Source organism: Balaenoptera ricei, chromosome 14, assembly GCF_028023285.1.
Source record: "Balaenoptera ricei isolate mBalRic1 chromosome 14, mBalRic1.hap2, whole genome shotgun sequence".
NCBI classification, from domain to species: Eukaryota; Metazoa; Chordata; class Mammalia; order Artiodactyla; family Balaenopteridae; genus Balaenoptera; species Balaenoptera ricei.
In genome coordinates, this window is record NC_082652.1 from 20,594,416 (window position 1) to 20,611,587 (window position 17,172).

A 17,172-nucleotide genomic window follows, 5' to 3' on the forward strand; every position below is an offset into this window, starting at 1 on the left:
AATGAAAGAAGATAGTTCATGAGTTAATTTTTGAAAATGCGTGATGGGTACATACTATACACGGTTGAAATTCTTCATAATAAAATTTTTTTAAATTCTGGAGTAAACAAAGACAATATGGGAAAGAAAAGAAAAAACCACCACCAACAAAAAAGAAAACCCTATGATTAATATCCTCAGTGAGATAAGAGAACATATTATATACACATAGAATAAAATAAGGATATTATTTAAAAGAAAACAAAAAAAGAACAAGAAAGATATAGGAGAATCAAAACATTAGAAGGTGGCTAATAAAGTTGAAGAAATGTCCCAGAAATAGGAAGAGGGGGGAAAATGACAAAAGGTAATAAAGTTAGACAATCAAAGGCTCAATCCAGGGGATCAGATATATAACTCGCAGGAATTCCAGAGAGATATGAGAGAACGAAAGAGGAAGAAATTATCAAAGAAATAAGAAGTTTCTCAAAACTGAAAGATGTAAATCCTCAGATGAGAGGTCCTGAACCAAGGCCAAATGTCAGGGTAGATCAAACTCTTTTTCCAACATGCAAGGAGAAAAGGCTTAAGATATGCCTTTATTGAGAAGATACAGGAAAACTGGACATTATCAAAATTAAACATTGGTGGGACTTCCCTGGTGGTCCAGTGGGTAAGACTGCACTCCCAATGCAGGAGGCCCAGGGTTTGATCCCTGGTCGGGGAACTAGATCCCACATGCATGCCACAACTAAGAAGTCCACATGCCACAACTAAAGATCCATGTGCCGCAACTAAGACCCAGAGCAGCCAAAATTAAATAAATTTTTTTTTTTAATTAAACATTCATGCTTCAAAGGACATTATCAGGAAAGTGAAAAGAAAAAAAAAGAAAGTGAAAAGACAACTCAATGAATGGGAAAAATATTTGCATATTTGCTAAGGAACTTATATCTAGATTATATTTTTTAAATTCCTATAACTCAATAATAAAGACAATTAACCAAATTTAAAAATGGACAAAGGATGTGACTAGATATTTCTCCAAAGAAGATATATAATCAGTCAATAAGAACATTGAGATGCTCAACATCATTAGCCATCAGGGAAATAAAAATCAAATCACAATGAGGTACCCATCAGAATGGCCATAATCAAAAAGACAGAAGGATAATAACAAGTATTGGTGAAGATGTAGAGAAACTGAAACCCTCCTACACTGCTGGTAGTTATGTAAAATGGTGCAGCCACTTCGGAAAACAACCTGGCAGTTCCTAAAAAGACAAATACAGAGTTACCACTTGATCCAGCAATCCCACTCTTGGTATATACCTAAAAGAACTGAAACCATATGTCTATACAAAAACTTGTACATGAATATTCGTAGCAGCATTATTCGTAATAGCCAAAAAGTAGAAGCCCAAATGCCCACCAACTAAAGGATGGATAAACAAAATATGGTATATCCATACAATGGAATATTACTCAGCCATAGAAAGAAATGCAGTACTGTTACAAGCTAAAACATGGATGAGCCTGGAAAACATTATGCTAAGTGAAAGACGCCAATAACAAAGGACAACGTATTGTATGATTCCATTTATATGAAATGCTCAGAACAGGAAAATCTATAGAGTCTGAAAGTAAAGTGGTGGTTGCCTACAGCTCGGAGGATTGAAGGGAAACAGTGAAGTGACTTACTAATAGGTAAGGGTTTCTTTTTTGGATAATTAAAATGTTCTAAAATTGATTAAGGTGATGGTTGGATAACTGGGAATATACTAAAAACAAGTGAACACTTTAAATGTGTAAACTGTATGGTATGTGAATTATATCGCAATAAAGCTATTAAAAAAAGAAGAGGAGGAAGAAGTACTAGAAGTAGTAGTATTACAGGAAAATGTGCTCCAAAAACCAAGGAAATAAATCAAGAAAAAAAAAAAAAAAAACAGGGATCTGGGCAACAGTGAATCTAACACAAAAGAATAGTAAAAAGAAACAAATCCCAGGACAGATGTGAAAATAAGTCTCTGGATTAGAACTGGGAACAACAGGCACAGAGCCACCAGATCAGATTAGAGCAGAGGAGGAAAGTCTCCAGGAAAGAAATGGAACTGATGGTTTTGAGAGTATGCAAAAAATTACTGACAGGTCTATGAGAAATACTGAAGCATTCAGAAAAAAACATTAGTGATCTGTGCATGGAACACTAGGAAAATAAGAAAATAAGACAATTATTAATTCTCAGAAAAAATGACGGGATGTACAAGAAACGAAGAGTTGCAGTTAGTCTACATGGTTCAGCAGTGAATATCTGTTATATAATGTAAACACTGACTATTAACAACAAATTACCACATAACCACGTTGGTGAGATGAGGGAAGAAAACCTGTGCATCTCCCATGAATGGTCAACACTTAATGTGTAAACCTAACAGATCAAGAAATATCACCTATAAGGTTATTTACTTCCAATTTACAAATAACATCAGGAGGAACAGTTAGAAGAATGGAAATTGGAATTAGAGCCTGAGGACTATTTTCTAATACAAGGTTTTAATATTAATTTTTAAATACACATGTTAATTCGAAAAATGTAAAAGTATCTTAAAGAAGTTTCTACGGTATTCTGCAGTTTCTAACAATAACTGATAAATGAATGATCTTACTAAAGAAAAGCAAGAAAATACCTAAATTTATATACTAGGTCGCAGAATAAGTTTCAACTACTTCTTCCAGGAAGCCTTCCATGACACCTCCAAGCCTCATATTTCCATGGCACTTAGGCGGGTACCATGCCACCTAGAGTGTATAGATTAGATTCAAAATAGCATTCATGGAGCTGGTACTCTGTGCCAGACACAGTACTCAACAGTTTTCATTAATTACCTGCTTTAATACAACCACCCCAACAGGTGGTAACCATCTTTATTTTATATAAGTGCCCCAGGTCATCAGCTAAGTAGGACAGCTGGGGCTGGTACTCAGGGCCCTAACACGATTCAGTCAACAAATCTTTACTATAATCCAGAGGTTAACAATAAATCTGAACGGCCTCCATCAAATAAAAACGGAGCACTAATCTCCCGCTGTGGGTGTTTGCCCAATTGGCCCTCGGGGCTCAGGTGTGGCCCCTGCTGTTTGAAAACCCTCGCCCGTCGCTCGGCCACGCAGCAGGGATCCAGAAACCCCGGATTCGGATCCGCGCACGCTAACGAGCCTTGCACTGACGCGGCACCGGCACCCGCCTGCGGCGCCCCAGACGCGCAGGACGTCGGGCGAGGAACGTGGGCCCCGGTAGCCGTCCTGCGCGCCCTTTCCACCTCTCCTCCACTCTCGGACCTCAGCCCCATGGGGAGGTAGCCTCACCTGCACTTCTAGAGAAGGAGGAAACGGACGCTCCCATAGGGCAGTCACCGGCCAGGCTCGGAGGGACGTGCGCTCGTCGCTGGGCTCCGGCCAGAGAGGCCGAGCACTCCCGCCTCACGGCTCAGAGAAGTTCCGGCGGACGCGGTCTGGTCTCCTTAGTCCTGCGCAGCCTACGCCAGCCTCCGCGCTTTCCCGCCCCTTAGGACGCCGATCTCGCGCCGGCCCCGCCCCCGTCTCCACAGCGACGCAGCGTGCGTGAGGGACGCCCAGCCCGAGACTTGGGAATTAGCGGAGCCTCAGGGCAGCAGGCGACACACCTACCTGTGGCCGCCTTGGAGCCCCAGCAATGCGAGTTGGCCCTGAGGGGCGTGGATAGACGCGCTGTCAGGGCGGCCCCGCGGAGGGCTCTCTGGCTCCGTGGCCCACTCGCTTCTTTCAGAGCTCAGCCTCCCACTGCTACGCTTAGACACGAGGAGTGGGAGCTGTTTTGAAGCGGATTCCCGAGTTACGCTTCGCGCAAGCACCAGGGACGAGGCTCCCGTGTAGAGGCCGGCGCGGACCGAGGCCTTCCTTCCCCCACCTCCGGGCTCCCGCGTGAGCCTCTCTGGCTCTCGGTTCTCTATGGTTTTCGGGGAACGCAAGCCGGTCCCCGAGGCCTGGGGCGCGCGCACTCGTAGACTGGGAGGTCGTCAATCTTGACCGCGCGGGTGAGGGTTGCACCGCCGGCGAATTCACATTACCCCAGGTTCATGGCGTCTCTTAACCATTACTTTTAAAATATAATTAACGGGCTTCCCTGGTGGCGCAGTGGTTGAGCGTCAGCTTGCCAATGCAGGGCACGTGGGTTCGAGCCCTGCTCTGGGAAGATCCCACATGCCGCGAAGCGGCTAGATCCGTGAGCCACAACTACTGAGCTCTGCGCGTCTGGAGCCTGTGCTCCGCAACAACAGAGGCCGCGACAGAGGCCCGCGCAACGCGATGAAGAGCGGCCCCCGCTTGCTGCAACTAGAGAAAGCCCTTGCATAGAAACGAAGACCCAACACAGCTAAAAATAAATAAATAATAAAAATAAAGGAATTCCTTTTAAAAAAAAATCTATTTAAAAATGTAATTAACAAGCATTGTTAGTAAATAGTCATTAATTTAAAAGATGATCAGAGCGGGCCCAAATTTTAAAAAGTGGGGATGGGAGACGGTAGGTAGGGCATTTTTTTTAATTAACGAATAGTTGACTTACAATGCTGTTAGTTTCAGGTATACAGCAAAGTGATTCAGTTTTATGTATATATACACTATTCTTTTTCAGATTATTTTTCATTATAGGTTATTAAGGTAGGGCATTTTTATATCCTTTTCTCCTGTGCTTTGTAAAGCATTATTTGAAAGCACTTGAGATTTCTGGTGGAGAGCGCAAAACAAAGGCTAGCATTATGCATTTAAATGCTTGAAAGATTTTACGTTAAAAACATGAGGGAAAAAAACTGTTGTTGGGTGCCTTGGTATTAGAATCACAGGTAATTTGCATTTTTGCTCTTTTTTTACCTGTTAATTTTTGTAATTAAAAGTTTAAAAGAAGTTCCACTTTAGCGGGACATGGGAACCAATCTTTAACCTGAAGTTATGTGGCAAAGTAGTTTTTAAATAATTTAGTTACTTTCAAAGTCCTGATTAACACTGTAACTAATATTTACTTACTGTAATGTTACTTTCTTATAAGTACTTTATTAAATTACATTTAAATAAATTATGACAATCCAGGATGATAAATCAGTAAGCATGCTTTCTAAATTATTTGCTGATGCTTTGTCGTGTGCATTTACCACCATCAGCTTTGACTAATTCAGGAAGGAATTAAAGGCATTTCCATTTGAATTATAATGAAAATAATTAGTCCCATTGGGTAAGATTAGATAACAATATAGAATAACAATAGCTAGTGCAGCAGCACTTGGTGATGTCAGACTCTTTTAACTACTTTGCATATATAAAATCAAAGATGTAAAGTGCCAGAAAGGGTTTAGGCTCAGCAAATAATTTGCTCTATGGTCTTACAGAAGTCTCTTAATAATTTCTTTGTAGTCGTTGAATACATGATGCCACAACTGTGAAACTGTTTAAATCCTATTTTCTTGGAAGTAGGGATTACCCTTGGAGAAAGAAAAGCTGAGTAGGAAAAAGCTCATTTAGAAAGGTGGAGAGCAGTGGAGATCTGAGTTGAGGCTGCTCTCAAAATTTTTAGGTTTCTGATTTCTATTTGCTTCTCTGCTGTTCTTGGACTGTTAATTTCCCCAACTAACTGAAAGTTGGGAGTCCCCTTATGCCAAATTTTGAAACAAGAATTTGAACCTAAACCAAGATCTCACAAATATTTAGTAAAGAAGTAGAATCTTTTTTCTCTTACTCTCTCAAAGGGGTTCCCATACTGATATTTGAAAATTCATTTTCGTTGCAAAAGGGGGCATTTAGAATTATAAATTATCATTCCTGCCAAAGAGAATAACATTCAAAAGTGACAATGAAACAAGGATTTGCAAGCATCTAGCTTTTACATGACACAGGTGAAAGAAGTTCACAGATGCCCTCCCTTAGTAAATGATTACCTTTATTCCTAGGTAATAATTGTCTTCTCCTTTAATAAAGTCAGATTAAGGCTTTGAGAGGTAAAAAGTGAGTTGACAACACGGTTCTACAAGACATTAAAGAAGATCCTGGGGGAAGAGTACATCCTCCATAGGAGAGACCGGAGGACCCCGGAAATGAGCTTCAGGCCAGGCCTTTATCATAATAGCTACAGTGCCTTGAGCACATTTCATATATGGCTGGTGGTAATTTAAAAATATGTCCACAAATTCTGTGACACTCTTCACGTATAAAGGTGTAGTCTAAGTCCTCTTCCCTTGAATATAGGCCAGCCTTAGTGATGCCTACCTAAGGAACAGCATGTGGCAGAACAGAGTGACTTCGAGGCTAGGCTGTGCAACTGTCTGGCCCTCTCCTAATTGGACACTTGCCTGGGAATCTAGCCACCATGTTATGAGGGAGCTCAGGCCACAGACAGACCAGGTTTAAGTGTTCCAGCAGTAGCTCCATTGGTTCCAGCTGACAGCCACCACCAACCACCAAACATGTGAGTGAGTGAGCCATTAGATGTTCCTAGCACACAGCCTTCCAGCTGATGTTGAAGGGAGCAGAGACCAGCTGTCCCAATTAGGACCACCACAAATTACAGATCTGGTGCAAAATAAATGTTGGGTTAAGCCATTAAGTTTGGAGATAGTTTGTTACACAGCAAAAGATAACCAGAACAGTGGTTTTAATGTTATCTCTTTAAAGCCTGAAAAGTAGGTACTGCTATCTCTTTTTGATAGATGAGTAAACAGGTTCAAAAAAGTGAAGTGACTGGCTCTGGTTTCACACTGAGTGGCAGAGCCAGGATTTAAGAGCTTCAAAAAAATAGGCCTTCTCCACTTCTCCACAGTGGCTTGCAGAGAGAGGATAGTTGTGAGAAACTCATGTTATTCATCATTACAGACGAAAAAGTTTTCATAATTGTTTTGTCCGTTGCCAATACTCAAGGACGGGAACTTAGTGCTCAATCACTGCCCAATCGGCTGATTTCACAAGTGAAGCTCAAAGAAAGTAGGCCCCTTCAAAGAAATGTAGACTTCGCTATACTTTGGCGTGAAAAATTACATTTTCCTCCACAGCCATGTATCATTCCACGGTCCCACGGGGCAGAAACCGGCTCACACGTGATCTCCGTCAAACCTTTCCTCCCCGAATGGCAATTACTCTCATTTGTTCACAGAGGAGGGAAATTATATGCGCGTCTGTGTGGCCGTCAGCCGGTCTCAGCACTACATACTAACCGCCTGACATTCGCAGTTTCATCTTTTCACCCAAACGCACTTGCACTTCTTCCCGTGCAGGCTATGGGGCGGGAAAGAACATTTCAATGAATTTGTCAGTCGCCAGTAGCTCACTGAAAAGCAACCGTGGCAAGTTTGCTTATTAATGCGGCAACGCGTAATCTCGCTTATTCCTCATACATAGAGACCATTTTAATAAGACCGAAACTCATAAGTCAGAACTTTGCCCAAGATTACACCACGAGTAAAAAAAAAGAGCCAAGGTTCGAACCCCAACCGGAAGGCGCAAAGCCCTCAAGTTCGCCTAACTCAGATTCCCGCTGCAGAAGCCCCAGGGTTCTCCGCCGACGCGAACCGTGCAAATGCAGCGGCCGACCGCGGTCACCCTCCCTGGAGAGCCGCCGGGCGGGGGTCGCGGGCTTCAAGCTCCGCCCCGCCCCGAAGCGCGCGTGGGAACTGGGCGTCCTCCCCGGGGCTGCCCACGACGACCGCCTGCGCACACCTGGGAGGGCTTCCGCGGCACCCGGCCAGGCCTCCTCCCCCTGCCGCCATCCCCTCCCGGCCTCCGCCTCCCCGCCGCCGTGCGTACGCAGGGGTCGGAACCCAGGGAGCGCGCCGCGATGTTTCCTTTTTCCGGCCGGCACCGCCGCGGACACCTCACATCCGGGCGCGCGTCGGCGAAGGCTGCGCTGGGGTCCGGGTGCGTGGAGGGAGTTATTAAGGGGGAAGGGGCCGGGGAGGAGGGGCGGAGGGTTGGGCCGCGGTTACGGCGGCTGAAGGGAGACAATCCGAGCGGGTGGGGGGGGCGAGAGCGAAGGCCGCGCGGAGCAGCCCTCGGACCGGCGCGGGCGGCGGGCAGGGGAGCGGCGGCCGAGGCACCGAGTAAGGGCCGGGTGGCGGCGGGGGCGCCGGGATTTGGGGCGCTGCGTGCCTGGGCCCGCGGGAAGAGAAGGGGCGCGGGTGCGCTGCGCCCGGGTTCGCGGGCGTGAGCGCGAGCGCCGGGGCGCGCGCGGGGGCTGGGCAGGGGCGCGAGGCCAGCGGGGCGGCCGGCTGGCAGCAGGCGGGCTGGCGGGGCCCGAGCCGCCGGGCCGGGGCGGATGGCGGCGGGCCTGTATCGGCTCCAGCTCGGAGCGCCCGGGCCGGGGGATTCGGCCTCCCCGCTTTCTCCGGCCCGCCTCCCCTCCGTGAGTACTGTCCCCGCCCTTCCTCCGAAGGAGGCCGCTGGGCCGGGGCCTGCGCGAGAGGCCGGGGGTTGGGGTCTCGGCCAGGGGAAGCTGAGTTTTGGAGCTGAAGCTGGCGCTCGCCCCTTCCTTGCCAGGGGCTCCCCTGACATGTCCACAGGTGCGGCTGGCCTGGTGAGGGGCGCTCGGGCCCCGTCCCCAGTCCCTGGTCTCCAGTAACAAGGGGCAGCTGGCGCCGTCCATTGGCAAGTGACAGGCACTTTACCATTGCCCGACTTCCCGGATCCCCAGCTCCAGCTAGTCTTCTACCTGCCCCCACTCCGAGAAACTTCCCCACTATTGCCTGAACGGCCCTCACGGGTGGCAGCGACTAATGTTGGTTTCTTTTTGTATTAAAACTGCTTAAAGGCTGGACCCTGATTTGGGCATGTTGCACTTCTGCTTTCCTTATCCTGTTGATGCTTAGAGCTCTTTGCTAGAAGAGGTATCTAAGTACCAGTGTTTCTGTTTCCAAGTGGGTTCTGGTTTATAGCGTAATTGTTGGGTGAGGGTTTTTTAAAGGTAGTCAGTCTAAGAGATATGAATTTCCATTTCTTAAACAGTCAGGACTTGTGAAAATTTATTGTTCTCGGTGACAGTTTTGTGCTGATTTCTTCCAGATGCAAAGAACTGTAGACCAAGGAGCCATGGATAGAAGTGTGGGTGAAACAGAAAATGGAGATGCCTTCCTTGACCTGAAGAAGCAACCGGCCTCCAAATCCCCGCATCGCTATACAAAAGTAGGCTTTGTTATTAATGAAATAGTGTTTCTTTATAGGTGAGGAGGTTAGTAACATTGTGTAGGAATTTCATTAGTATTATTTAAAGTGGTAGTCTCATTCTGACTCACTATGTGAACTAAATATTAACTAGATTTAGTAAAGCATTGCTTTGAACTTTTTTCTGCAGTGTGAATACCCAGAGTTTAAACTAGAATTTGCCTCTAAGTAGCCTTCAGGTGAAGGGAATATTGGCTCGATATTCCCTGTGTGAATTTGTGGATCAGTATATGTTGGCAGACAAATTCTGTAACAGCTGTGTAATTGGTGTGTTATTGACTTACCTTCCATAGAGTAAGGATTTCAGCTCTGGGATGCCTCACAGAAATCAGTGTCCTCTGTATTGATGTTTCCTTGAGAGGCGAACTCCCCACAGGAATACTCTTTGGTGTGCTTGCCTAGGGTAACCAGATTTTTTAATTCTTTTTTTTTTTTTTTTTTTTTTACTTCCTGTTATAAAATGCATATGGACTCAACAAAAGTTAAGACTTCAAGCTAAAAAATTGTGGTGATTTAAAACTCCTCCAGATATCTGCTCTTTCAGGGGGGTGGGGGAGGAGGAATCACCTCAAGGTTGTATATTTATTGAAGCTATTGTTTCACTGTCCTGTGGGCTACTGAACATTTCTGAAGAGGTTGACCGGAGCAGTGAATTCTTTCCTAGTCCACTGAACTGTGTTGAGCTGGAGTACATAAAATGTGCATGGGACTGTTGACGGGAAGGGTTGTGTCCTAGTTGGGCCCATATCTATTACTTCCCTGGTGTGAACCCCATCAAGGATTCTAACGTGGTTATTGTCCCTGGCTTCCCAAGATACTGATTGGTTAGTATTTTAAACTCGGGCCTTGTTTGTGTACTGATGCTACTACTCTTAACTGCTTGATAAACTATCCGATGCTATTGGAGTAATATTCATTTTTAGCATAAAAAAAAAACCTTGAGGAAAAGAGTGTTTTCAGGTGTAAAAGAGTTTTGGTTAATTGCTGTGTTAATACAATCTGTTTTGGCATGACAGAATGTGAGTTGATAGAAAGCACTTTACTATTTCATTCAGATTTGGTCTTCCCAAATATATTATAGTTTCTCTCAAACCTGAGAGTGATTGTATAGTATTTCACAACTTAAATTCATTACCTAAAATGTTGACAGGTGAAATCTGAATGGAGAAAAGCTTATTAAATGAAGGGAAAGTGATTTGAACTGCTCTTACTGATATAAGCTCATGTGAATTCAGGTCTCCCAGCAGTTTTTGAATAAAAGTTCTGACTGGTACTTTACGTGTAGAGTCCAGGCATAGAGGCTTTTGAATCACTGTCACACACTCATCAGAGGGTAGCATGTATATTTCATCTTTAATGTATATCCATCTTTATGCATAAGTCATTTTTAGGAAGATATTATGAGTCTTTCTTAGTGTAGAACTTATATATGTCTACAGTAAAGACCGAGAAACTCAATATTGCCCATTTTTGACAATCCAACCTCAGAATTCTGCCATGCTTAGATAAATGTGCCTTAAAGAAATTTTTAGGTTGACAGTTAAGCTTACATTCAATGGTCTTCTCTCCCCAATTTAGTTAGAAATAGTTTTACTTTCCACTTCATTCAAGAGTACTTAGTTAATGGCAATTTTAGGGTCATGTTTAGGCAGTGTTGGAGTATTAGGGTAGTGCTTTCATATATATGTTTCTCAACACTCTGGTAATTTTATGTGGGATTTGAGGCAAACTAAGCCTTTTTCCTTTTGAAGGAAGTTTGAAACAGTCCTATGTTCTGAACACTATAATAAATGTTTTTTGGTTTCACAACTGGAATAATATTTGAGCCATCGTACTTCCTTTTTACATATTGGGATCAAACTATTGGAATAAATAAAGCATTTAGTAATGTTTCTGCCGCTTCAAGTTCACAAGCTAGAAAGTTTAGAAGCAGTAGAAGGAAACTGTCCTCAGTGATTTTTGTAAGTGATGTCTTTTCTGAAAACTTTTGTAATTGAGGGATTTGTAATTAACTACAGGGTCAGAAAAACACTGGCCAGATGAGAGGGTTTCTTAAGCTTTGACCCTTCTCCATTTAGTAGTATTCAGTTGTTTTATGGGATAATGTGAATAGTCTGTTCAGAATTCGAGGTTTTTTTTCCCATGAAGGTGGAGGAGTTCAGATGTTTGGCGAGTGCTTTTCAAGGTAACAGACCAGAGTTTCCTGTGTGGTAGGACATCCTTTAGTCCAGCTTGCTTCTCAAACTTTAATGTGTCTGGGGATCACCTATGAACCTTGGTGAAGTGTGAATTCTGATTGTTAGGGTAGGGGTGGACTTGAAAATTTGGCCTTTTAACCAGCTCTCAGGTGGTGCCCATTCTGCTGGTCCACTGACCATGCTTTGAGTAGCAAGGCTTTAGTCTTCTGTGGAGAACTTGAAATATCGTGTTGATGTTGTCAAGCAACTCAGGTGCATAGTTACTCCCCAGGGTTCAGTTGGTGTCCATTGTGCTTCCATGAATGTCTCAGGAACTCAAGTTAGGGTCACATTGGGAATTTTCAGGCCTACTCCTAAGCCTCAGTGATTATTAATTTGGATGGTTATGAGTAGCTTTATTATATGCACCTGCTATCCTGAGGGTCTTGAGCCCTTAATTTATAAACCCACTCAGGTCCATTTTGCCAGGCCAGATTCCTAAGATCAAAAGCTATGTTTTGGTAGTATTTAAATGTGCATTTTTCTAAAGTGATTGCATTATGTTGAAGGACTTTGGGAGGTTATAGAGTGGGGTCTCACATCAAAAGTCATGGATTAGAAATGGTTTAGACAGCGGTTCTCAAAGTGTGGTCCTCAAAACTACGATTTAGTATCATCTGGTAAATTGTTAGAAATTCAAAATCTCGGGCCCCATCTCAGAGGTATTGAATCAAACTCTAGGGTTAGGGCCAGCCATCACCGGCTGAATAACAAGTAATTCAGAGAATTCTGACTCAGATTCAAGTTTGAGAACCATTAGTTTAGAAAACAGGAGGTAGTGAGGCTTATTAGTGGAAAAAGTTTGGGACTCATTCAGCTTTTTCTTACCTTCATCAGTGGTCCTTGTTTACCAGTAGTTGAGATGTAGTACCTGCTCTTCTATTAGTGATACCATCTTCTGCCTGAAGTACAAAATAGAAATGCTTTGGCCTGTCCCACTATTCAGATCCATGTTTTTTCTTCAAGCGAACAGACTGATTTTCTTAGATCACAAAGTATTATGTACTTTGTGCTGTTTCTCCTTTGCTCCTGTAGCTTGCCACTGACTCCTTACTGAATGCTGTCACCTGCCAGTTGGACACGGAATAAAAGCGGAGGACACTCAGAATATTCAGCTTGATGCTGACCAATGTTAACCATGCATGTTAAATCTACCAGCTGAAAAATAGGTGTTGGATTATCTGAGTTACCTGTGTGCTCTTCGTTGCCTTGACTAGTTATAGATTGGCACCGTTTTATTTGTCATTGTAGGGATCTTTAAAGGAGGCCCCCCTAATTTGTGGCTGATGGGCAGCTGGTCACAGTGGTACAGCCATGTTTGTGTCTTTGCTTTGTTTCTTTGTTTTGTTTTGTTTGTTTTGGCCATGCCACACAGCTTGCAGGATCTTAGTTCCCCAGCCAGGGATTGAACCCGGGCCCCAGCAGTGAAAGCACCAAGTCCTAGCCACTGGACCACCAGGGAATTCCCTGTCTTTGCTTTAAAATCATTAAGAAAACAGACAAGCAACTGAAGTGGACTGATTTGAGTAATCCTTCTAGCCTTCTTGGAGAGAATCAGTTGCAAGACTTGAAGTCAATCCTTTGAGAATACTCTTTGGTTTAAATTCTAGGTTGAAATCAGTAGTCTGATGGTCAGTTTTTGCTATACAAAGATCTCGTTTGATAACTTCATGGGTATCTCATAAACTGAGTTGAGTAGTAGGCTCTAACAGGTGGCATTTCAGTGAGGCACTTAGCTATAAACTTCTAAGCTAGTATAAAAATAGGGGTGCCTGTTTATATGGGGGAAGGCAGAGTTATGGTACAAAAAATCATGATACCATGTTAATGTTTCAGCTTTCCAGAAACCTAACTGGAAGTTCTTAGAGAGGTCTGGCTGGCAACACCATAGATACTGTCTTCTGACTACTCTTTCCTACCTGTTCTGATTTTAAGTCATCTTGAAAAATTGGGATTAAGGGCCCTTGCCCCCTTGGGTATCCCCTCTTCCTTCCTCATGGTGGGAACTTCTAGCTAGATAAAGAGCCAGTCATTTCACAATTGGAATGTCTGACATAGAAATCTGTGGTTCTAGCACCCCTTCCTAAATCTTTGGTTCAGGAATGGGTGCTGTAAAAGGAGCTGGCCTAGGGGAAGCCTGCCTGAGGAGGTGGCAGTTTGTTCAGGGTTCCCAGCGGTCCCACTGGACTGGGACAAACCCAACACTGAGTGACAAAGCTGCTGGGAAGGATTGGGCACCTTCCCCTGTCCTCTCAAGAGAATCACTGGAGAGGAGAGGATAAGGGGCCACTGAGCCCCACTGCCTGGTTTGGGATCCCACACTCTTCCACCTACTTAACCTGTGTTGCCTTCAGTCATATTCTCAACTTCTCTGACTCTCATCTTTTTCCTCTGTAAAATGCAGATAGAATAGTATGTAACCCATAGGATTTTTATGGGGAATAAATGAGAAAATGAATATCAGGTGCTTAGAAAAGTGGCTGGCACACAGTAAGTGTTAAAAACTGCTTATGATGTAATAAAGGTAGGGGGAGATACTGAAAGATAGCTTCTTTAGATACCAACTTTAGATCAAGGTGCTTATTTTCTAAATGTCACAGTAACCATCTCCATTTTTTTTTTTTTTTTAAAGTAAGACCTTTTTTTTTTTTAAATTAATTAATTTTTATTTTTGGCTGTGTTGGGTCTTCGTTTCTGTGCGAGGGCTTTCTCCAGTTGTGGCAAGTGGGGGCCACTCCTCATCGCGGTGCGCGGGCCTCTCACCATCGCGGCCTCTCTTGTTGCGGAGCACAGGCTCCAGACGCGCAGGCTCAGTAGTTGTGGCTCACGGGCTTCATTGCTCCGTGGCATGTGGGATCTTCCCAGACCAGGGCTCGAACCCGTGTCCCCTGCATTAACAGGCAGACTCTCAACCACTGCGCCACCAGGGAAGTCCCCATCTCCATTTTAATATGAAACCAGAAAGCACTATGAAGATGTAATGCTACCACCCTAAAAATGATTTTCATAAGTTTCCTTCTGGTACTTATTTACCTGCTTGCTTCATGTTTTACATTGCTTTTATCGGTTGTGTGAACGCATTTAAAAGCCAAGGTTTATTTTTATTATGTTGGCCAGATCAACAGAAAAAGCAGGGTTTCCTTTTTTTTTTTTTTTTAATATTCCCATTTTCTTAGCTTCACATAAATCCTTTCAATAGAAGAAAGTCTTTGCATCAAATCAGCCACCATTAGAGGCTTGGGTGAATCCACGTGCTGAGTCCTGCTTATCAGCTCTGCAGGATCCAGTTTGCATCCTGACCTGCCTGTAAGAACTGTTCTAAATGGTGCCACTTTGGCAACAAACCTCATGAATGGGGGATGGTGGAAGGTATCTCATGCACCCCCTGTGTCATTCGTTCACCATTGCCCTGGCTGTCATCTATGAATGCCATTACCCCATTGTGATCTATTTTTAAAAGCTTTCTGAGCCTTTCAGAAAAGTCATGTGACTCATGGATTGAAATATCAGGTCGGTCAGCAACCATCTGAGAGCCTGATGGGCCAAGCCCAATGTTAGTGGGTGTGTGGAGGGTGGGGTCTGGAAGAGGAGGTCAAAGGGGTACCCAACCCAAGCACTGCTTCAGGGACATCTGCCTTCTTTAGGAAGAGCCAGGCACACATAGGTGAGATACTGGGGCACTTCTAGGGTGCTCAGACCACTAACAGTAAAATAAAAATATCCACGGTAATCATAAAAAATTGGGCTTTTTACTCTGTGAATTGAATTCAGCTCACGGAGGTAAAGAACATTTCCCCTTTCATCTCCTTATATAAGTGACTTGTGTGAAATTCTATAACGTCAGATTGTCATCAGAATGCATAGCTGCTTCTGCAGGGGATTTCTGCAGAAAGAAACTGTATAAGGATTTAACCACTGTTGCTTTGGGCTTATACTCACATCATTTGCTTTCTGTTTTAATTCTGATCACTGAAAGTGGGTGTCCATATTAGTAATTCCCAAATAGACTGTTTGGGAAGGCTTGACACATTTTCTTTAAGGAAGGCTGCTAAAACTAAGAAAATGTGTTTATACTTCCTTTGGTGTGGGACTCTTAGCCAATTAGCAGCTTGTTCTTGCCTGGTCAGGTTTTAGTAACCTATGCAAAAATTAAGGTCTCTGTTGATAACTCTTCTCTTGTCCAGATGATAATTTTAGCAAACTTGTTCATGATGTAAGTTTCTGTGGATTGTCAGGACTCTACAAAAGGGTAATCTCACATTCCCTCCTGAAATACTCATAGGGAAGGAGCACTCCCAGTTCAAAATGGGCACTTTGAAGTATTTTGCCTTTAGCCAAACTTGAAGGTTTTCTTTGAAAATATCCCAAAGGGATTCCTTTCCAGGAATAGTTGCTGTTAGGGACTCTTGAGATGGCAAGTTCAAGAAGACTTCTTTTGAGAGATTGGAGAGCAGTGGGGCCAGGGACCACAGCCATCTGCCTGTGCTAGCCACTAAGCATGGCACACAGGAAGTGTTCTGTGGACAGTTATGAAAGAGCAAACTTTGTGTTGACTTAGCTTATGGTTTCTCTCCTCCCCACTTAACTGGGGGATCCTCTCAGGCTGGGATACCATCTTAAGCAACTTAAGACATTGCTGAAGGTAACAGGTTTAGTTCTCTAAACCCAATGAGGAGGATCTCATTTTTCCCTAAATGTTGGGGTGGACCTTGGGCCACATTTTGAGAAACGTGATTGGTTTAAGGCACTACTTTTTAACCTCTGTGGGGTCCATTGGAGGTCTTTGGATAACCATTGGAGATGAACACTCATTGCAGAAATTGCACAAATGCGTTTTGTGTATGGTTTCCTTGATTCCATGAAACTGGTTTAAGAAGCCCTGCTCTCAAGAACAGTACCTGTAGTTTGACCTAGATGTTTAAAGTTATTCCTAGGAGCTATTCAATCCAAGAATTGTTTTGTTTCCCCAGTTCTCAGCCTACTAATAAAGAAAATTGCTCTTCATCCTCTGTAGACAAGTGGGCTGTGTTTTGGACATTGCATTTGGTCAGAGGCATACCGTGGCACAGTCGGTGCTGCTGGCATGGTTGATGCCTGTGTGCAACTCGCCCACTGCTCCACTTTGTGCTCTTACAGGCCTGCCAAGTTTGTACATTGAGCATTCACAACTAGAATATGCCAAGCGTATAAAGTCAACAAATAAAACTGGAATAATATGGGAGGGAAAATTAAAACATTTTTACCAACCTGAGCTACTCTTTTGTATCCAAGAGTAGTTGGCATTTATAAATCTGTTATTAGAGCAGTAAGTCTGTAACAAGAGAAATTAAACAAAACATTAACCTCTGGTAACTAAACCTCTTAGTTTAATTTACTTAAAATTTTTTTTTTTGAGATAGAATTCACATACATAAAATTCACCCCTTCTAAAGTGTACCATTTAGTGGTTTTTAGTAAATTCACAAAGTTGTACAACCATCACTACTATCTAATCCAGAATATTTTCATCTTGGCAAACAAACTCTACCCATTAACAATCACCTTATTCCCTTCCCCCAGGCCCTGGCAACCATTAACCTACTTTCTGACTCAATGGATTTACCCATTTTGAACGTTGCATATAAAGAGAGTCATACAGTATGTGGCCTCTTGTGTCTGACTTCTTTCACTTAACATAGTGTTTTCAAGGTTCATGTTGTACCATGTATGAGTACTTTAT

General features: G+C 43.5%; 2 protein-coding genes across 16 annotated transcripts in view; one reads left to right on the plus strand and one right to left on the minus strand.

Moving 5' to 3' along the window:
* The window catches only part of SFI1 (SFI1 centrin binding protein), an 80,863-nt gene extending 76,908 nt beyond the window's left edge, over positions 1-3,955 (minus strand). For 3 of the 11 annotated variants that reach the window (XM_059895046.1, XM_059895042.1, XM_059895043.1), the window contains exon 1: positions 3,349-3,609. The gene's annotated coding sequence lies outside the window, so the exon portion shown is untranslated. Of the gene's footprint in view, positions 1-3,348; positions 3,617-3,669 lie in introns of those variants that run through there. The other 8 variants (XM_059895044.1, XM_059895039.1, XM_059895047.1 and 5 more) reach the window with 6 other exon arrangements.
* Positions 3,956-7,843: 3,888 nt separating this feature from the next.
* EIF4ENIF1 (eukaryotic translation initiation factor 4E nuclear import factor 1) overlaps positions 7,844-17,172 on the plus strand; it is a 41,390-nt gene continuing 32,061 nt past the window's right edge. For 2 of the 5 annotated variants that reach the window (XM_059895249.1, XM_059895250.1), the window contains exons 1-2: positions 8,268-8,401; positions 9,058-9,177. In XM_059895249.1, the coding sequence (XP_059751232.1) occupies positions 8,315-8,401; positions 9,058-9,177 (207 nt within the window). In that variant the 5' untranslated portion in view covers positions 8,268-8,314. Of the gene's footprint in view, positions 7,918-7,993; positions 8,100-8,267; positions 8,402-8,539; positions 8,559-9,057; positions 9,178-17,172 lie in introns of those variants that run through there. The other 3 variants (XM_059895253.1, XM_059895251.1, XM_059895252.1) reach the window with 3 other exon arrangements.